General features: G+C 42.0%; 1 protein-coding gene across 1 annotated transcript in view; it reads left to right on the top strand.

Annotated features, from left to right (window-relative positions):
- Positions 1 to 250: 250 nt before the first annotated feature.
- The window catches only part of MINDY4B (MINDY family member 4B), a 28,485-nt gene continuing 22,735 nt past the window's right edge, over positions 251 to 6,000 (top strand). Inside the window, exons 1-2 of the mRNA XM_053387468.1 lie at positions 251 to 342; positions 1,372 to 1,399. Of these exons, the coding sequence (XP_053243443.1) occupies positions 272 to 342; positions 1,372 to 1,399 (99 nt within the window). The 5' untranslated portion in view covers positions 251 to 271. The remainder of the gene's footprint in view (positions 343 to 1,371; positions 1,400 to 6,000) is intronic.

Raw genomic sequence — 6,000 nt, 5'->3', positions numbered from 1 at the left:
CACAGAGGCCCTGTCCAACTCTAATGAAAGTTTAATTGCTAAGAGACAGTATTGAGTTTACAATTAAGTGCAGAGTGGAGATAGAAAAGGGAGTGAACTTCCTTCCTGCCATTTAAACCCCAAGATCAGGACAGTTCATATCGGCACTTGTGTGGAAGAAGAATGAGCTGCTCTTATGTGCTGGAGAGCTGGTTTTTTAAGCTATCGCATCGTTCTGTGCTGTGAGCAGATGGACAAGAAGGCATCCAGTGATCTACATAGCTTGGAAAACATGGAGCTAGAAGAGATATCCAGCAAAATATCTGATCTAGACAAGTGGAGAAAGATCTTTAGTTGTCATGGGTAAGTTTTTAAAAAATTCCTACTTAATTCTTGCATGTGCCTCTTGGTAGGTCATTTTTAAGGTTGCAATCCTATGAAATCACATTCTGTGGAATTTGGTGGGGCTTACTTTTGAGTAGGGATGGAAGGCTCTGTCCATCTTTGTTCCCTTGGTTTCCCATTTTTCCTATTTTGAATTCAGTTCTCCACATTTCTGCAGCGATTTCTAGATTTTTCTTTTTTTAAAAAAAAAATCCCCATAAAAATGGATCAGCCTGTTATCAGACATTTTTCCTAATAAACATATATTTGCTTGAAGCTTTGTCTAATGTACACATTTTGGCAAGCGATTGCCCCAACATGCTACATTTTTGTATGCTACTTTCACTAATATATTCATTTTTATGCATCTACTAATTCCACTAATGTAAAGATAAGGACCCCTGGACGGCTAAGTCCAGTCAAAGGCAACTATGGGGTGTGGCGCTCATCTTGTTTTTCAGGCCAAGGGAGCCGGCGTTTGTCCAGAGTGCACGAAAATGCCGTTTACCTTCCTGCCGCAGCAGTACCTATTTATCTACTTGCACTGGTGTGCTTTTGAACTGCTAGGTTAGCAGAAGCAGGGACAGAGCAACGGGAGCTCACCCCGTTGTGGGGATTCGAACCGCTGACCTTCCAATCAGCAAGCCCAAGAGGCTCAGTGGTTTAGACCACAACGCCACCCACTCCCTAATTCCCTTAATGTATGCATTTTTGTAAACATGTGTAAGAGATTGCAAAATTCAAAAAAGTGAGAATTTCAGAGGATGACTGTGGTGCGGTTCTCATATTGCTTCTAATTTAATAGATTTGACTTTAAATGTGAACCGTGTCTAATTTCTCCCCCATCCCTACTTTTGAGTAAGCATACATAGAAATTGAATGCCTAGGATATGCTTGTGTGACAGAAGGGTTGGTGGCACACACTAGGGTTTGTTTGGGGGGGGGGGTTGGTAGAGTCTTTGCTAGATTTGCACTTTTAGCAAATCTTGTTTGTTTTTTATTTTTCAGATTGGAAATCAGCCGCGCCACCCATCAGGTAACTTCCTCCCATCTTATTTCCCAGTGTTATGATCTTGCCAGCAGCAACTGCTTTTAAAAAGATTGCTGCTGTATGAAAGAAATGCAGGTGATGACACGTCTAAAACGAATCCAGCAGACTGTAGAGAAGGCATTTCTGGAAGTGTCTTCCTACACAGGTTTACCTCAGCTTAACTACAGTGGTACCTCGGGTTAAGTACTTAATTCGTTCTGGAGGTCCGTCTTAACCTGAAATTGTTCTTAACCTGAAGCGCCACTTTAGCTAATGGGGCCTCCTGCTGCCGCCACGCCGCCAGAGCACACTTTCTGTTCTCATCCTGAAGCAAAGTTCTTAACCTGAAGCACTATTTCTGGATTAGCGGAGTCTGTAACCTGAAGCGTATGTAACCTGAAGCATCTGTAACCCGAGGTACCACTGTACTTCCAAACGAATTTTAGAGAAACGTTCATGATTGGATTCCCTGTGACATAGAATACCGACAGTATACTGCAGAAGCGCTGCTGTGCATGCAGAAAGTGCCAAATTCAATCCGTGGCATCTCTAGGTAGGTCTGGGGGAGATGGGACCCCTGTCTGAAATCCTGGAGAGCCACTGCCAGTCAGTGTTAGCAATATGGAGCTAAGTGAACTAATAGGTTGTCTCAGTATAAGGCAGTTTCTTAAGTTCCTAGGTTTTATCTATCATCTATCTATCTATCTATCTATCTATCTATCTATCATCTATCTATCTATCATCTATCATCTATCATCTATCATCTATCATCTATCATCTATCTATCTATCTATCATCTATCTATCTATCTATCATCTATCTATCTATCTATCATCATCTATCTATCTATCATCTATCTATCTATCTATCTATCTATCTATCTATCTATCTATCATCTATCTATCTATCTATCTATCATCTATCATCTATCATCTATCTATCTATCTATATCATCTATCTATCATCTATCTATCTATCTATCTATCTATCTATCATCTATCTACATCTATCAAAATCAAGCTTTTATTTATCAGTTTTCAAACACAAGAAGAGTCCTACTGGATCAGGCCAATGTTTCCTTCACTCCAGCATCCTGTTCCCACAGTGCTTTTAAGCAAATGCCTACAGGAAGCCTGCAAACAGGACATGAGTGCAACAGTACTCTGCCGCAACTGGTATTCAGAAACGTACTGCCCCCAGCAGTGGAGATAAAAACATGTTAAACCTATATTAAAACATAACATCAATATATTTGTTTCTATATAATTTTTGCATGCCCTTCACGCAGTCTTTGCAGTCCTCCCTTGTCCTTTGATTTTCACATTTAGGATTGCCATTTTGCATGCACGCACACCCAGACACTTTGGTCATGTGTCTTTAGCATGGGCTGACACCAGAGGCAGATTTAGGGCAAAGTGCTCCCCTGCTGGCACCAGGGGTGCCAACTTGAATAAAGTATTTGGGGAAGGGGGCAGGTAAGCCCCGCTCCACATAACCACAAGACACGGTGCACACACATAATTTGACTGGCAATGTCCATCCACTTGGGGGTGGCCCCATTAAATATTTTATGGGGGGCAAAGGGACCTCCGCCCCTAGGAGTTGGCTCCTATGGCTGGCACACACTAATTTAAACGGCCTTGGTCCAGTATACCTGAAGGAGCGTCTCCACACCCATCGTTCTGCCCAGACACTGAGGTCCAGCACCGAGGGCCTTCACTGCGAGAAGCTAAGTTACAGGGAACCAGGCAGAGGGCCTTCATGGTAGTGGCACCCGCCCTGTGGATGTCCAGATGTCAAAGAGAAAAACAACTATCAGACTTTTAGAAGACATCTGAAGGCAGCCTTGTTTAGGGAAGCCTTTAATGTTTAATAGACTATTGTATTTTAATATTCTGTTGGAAGCCACCCAGAGTGGCTGGAAAACCCAGCCAGATGGGTGGGGTGTAAATAAATTATTATTATTATTATTATTATTATTATTATTATTATTATTATTATTTTACATGCGACCCTTTCTGCACTACTTAGCTCCCAGCAGGAAATGCCTCACTGTCTTACATTTTGCGAACAAGATGGCAATCCTCCCTGCAGGGCCTGTGATATGAGAATCACTGAGTAGAATGGGAGTTATGAGGTCACCTAGTGCAACTCCTTGCTCAATGTGGGATCTGCAAAGCAGGATGTCACTACAGTACCATCCATCCTCCGCTTCAATACACTGCCAGAGAGAGGTCCGCCAAGGAAGTCCAATGGAATTTATTTACTGTATAGGAAAATTCTCTTGATGATGAACTTCCCTGTTATTTCTGCCCTTCGTGCCCTCTGAAGCATCAAGGAACCAGTCCGGCCTCTTTTCTGCATGGCCGTCCTTCAGATACTAGAAGACAGCCATCATGTCTCCCTTTGATTGTATCTTCCCTAGGCAAAACATACCCAGCCATCTGAGCCATTCATAGGACTTGCAAAAGCCCCTTTAAAAAAGGTAAAGGTACCCCTGCCCGTAGGGGCCAGTCTTGACAGACTCTGGGGTTGTGCGCCCATCTCACTCAAGAGGCCGGGGGCCAGCGCTGTCCGGAGACACTTCCGGGTCACGTGGCCAGTGTGACATCGCTGCTCTGGCGAGCCAGAGCCGCACACGGAAACGCCGTTTACCTTCCCGCCAGTAAGCGGTCCCTATTTATCTACTTGCACCCAGGGGTGCTTTCGAACTGCTAGGTTGGCAGGCGCTGGGACCGAGCAACGGGAGCGCACCCCGCCGCAGGGATTCGAACCGCCGACCTTTCGATCGGCAAGCCCTAGGCGCTGAGGCTTTTACCCACAGCGCCACCCGCGTCCCACTAAAAGCCCCTTTAGGAACAGGCAAATTATGCTCAGTGTATTAGTATGTCCTCGTGTTTCTCCATGTATGTGTTATTTTCCTGGCAGCAACTGCTCATGCTACATCAGAAGTCACTTCATATGGTTCTCCCAGGTTTTTAAGCCTTCTTCAGCAATGTCATGGGGAACTGCTTTCCAAATGGAGAGAAGGCTCAGAATTCCTACTTCATATAAGACGCCCAGCTGACCAAAAGCAGTCAGAGCCTGCGCCTTTAATGGCAGCTTTATCTGCAATAATCACAGCAACAGCAATGAGATAAATATAATCTGATCAAGCAGCTGTTAACCACACAGGAGCAGAGACCATTAGAATGTTGGCGACCCTCTCTGTGTCTGTTTTTTGGCATGTCTATATTTGTACTCTGCTTCCCTCTATGCTCAAACTGGTTTACACCATAGACAGCACACAAGCAATCTATTTAAATGTTTCCCTCTTCTTTTATCATTGAGAGGTGGTTGCTTTTCAAGTAATCCATTTCCCTGCATGGATTGCTGCTACCTAAGCTGAACAACAGTGTGTTTTGAAATTCTGTTCATTTAAATATATCAAACTAGTAAGTATCTACGTAAATGGAACAAATGTTGATAGAATGGATGTATATTTCAGAAAGTGTGGCAAAATAGTTGGCCACACAGCTCACCAGCAACTCTTCTACATTTTGAATCATCTATATATGCCATATAAGCTTCAAACAGGTAGAATTACTATCTGCTTCCTGGAGTTTCATATAACAAAATTAAATAGCTATAACGCAACACAAAGTTAGGCTTGCTATGGCAGCTGAAACCAGGGAATGCAACTGAATTTTGAAATAAAAGAATGCATTAAATGAAGAATAAACCTGTGGTAGAAAGGAATAGATTTATGTAGTGAAATGCAAAAATGGTTTTAGTGGACAAATGACACAAATTAAAATTAACTAAGAAATGTATAATTTTTTCTAGTTTTCTTCCAATGTTTGTAACGATTAGCACATTTAACTTTCCAGGCCATCTGTTGCCACCCCATATTGTCCTTACACATTTTTACCCAAATCCCAGTTGTTAACAATTAAATGGCAATAATTCATTAACCTTGCAATCCAATATATGTAAGTCCCATTGAATTCATACTACTATGAAACAATGTATTTCCAGAGGAATCCCATCATCTCACATATCCATCACATATGGATGTCAGTCCCTTGCATGCCACTCTCAGCATATATTCCTGGAATTAGAGTAGATCTTGACAAATATATTAAAAAGGCAAAACGTAAATTGATGTTCCTTTAAGTAAACCCAAAATGAACAAGCAGCTCATTTCATATAACTCTCCAACCATCTCCAAAAATTTCAAGAAACTCATTCATGTAAGTTCTTTGCATGAAAAACAGCACCCGTCTACTTGGGGGGGGGGGGGCGGAATTCCACTAAGTTCACATTTAGAGGTGAACCTTATAATGCAATCCTTCAACATTCACACTTTTCTGAATTTTACAATGCAGTTCTCCAGCCAAGTAATGTGTACAAAAATGCTTACACTAAGATAGAGTATGCATAAAAATGCATTATATTCGGTTAAATTGATTTGCAGATATATATGCACAGCAAAACTGCATACAAACGTTAGAAGAAATTTGCACTAAACCAGCTTTTTTATTTTAAAAAAATGCAATCCGAAAAATGAGAAATTGAGAGAATCTGACACTGACAGTTTTGTCCCACCCTAGTGGGACAATGAAAGG

The sequence above is a fragment of the Podarcis raffonei genome, chromosome 5 (genome assembly GCF_027172205.1).
Source record: "Podarcis raffonei isolate rPodRaf1 chromosome 5, rPodRaf1.pri, whole genome shotgun sequence".
Classification (NCBI taxonomy): domain Eukaryota; kingdom Metazoa; phylum Chordata; class Lepidosauria; order Squamata; family Lacertidae; genus Podarcis; species Podarcis raffonei.
Note: the sequence above shows the minus strand (reverse complement) of the source record. Positions and strands in the feature narration are given on the sequence as shown.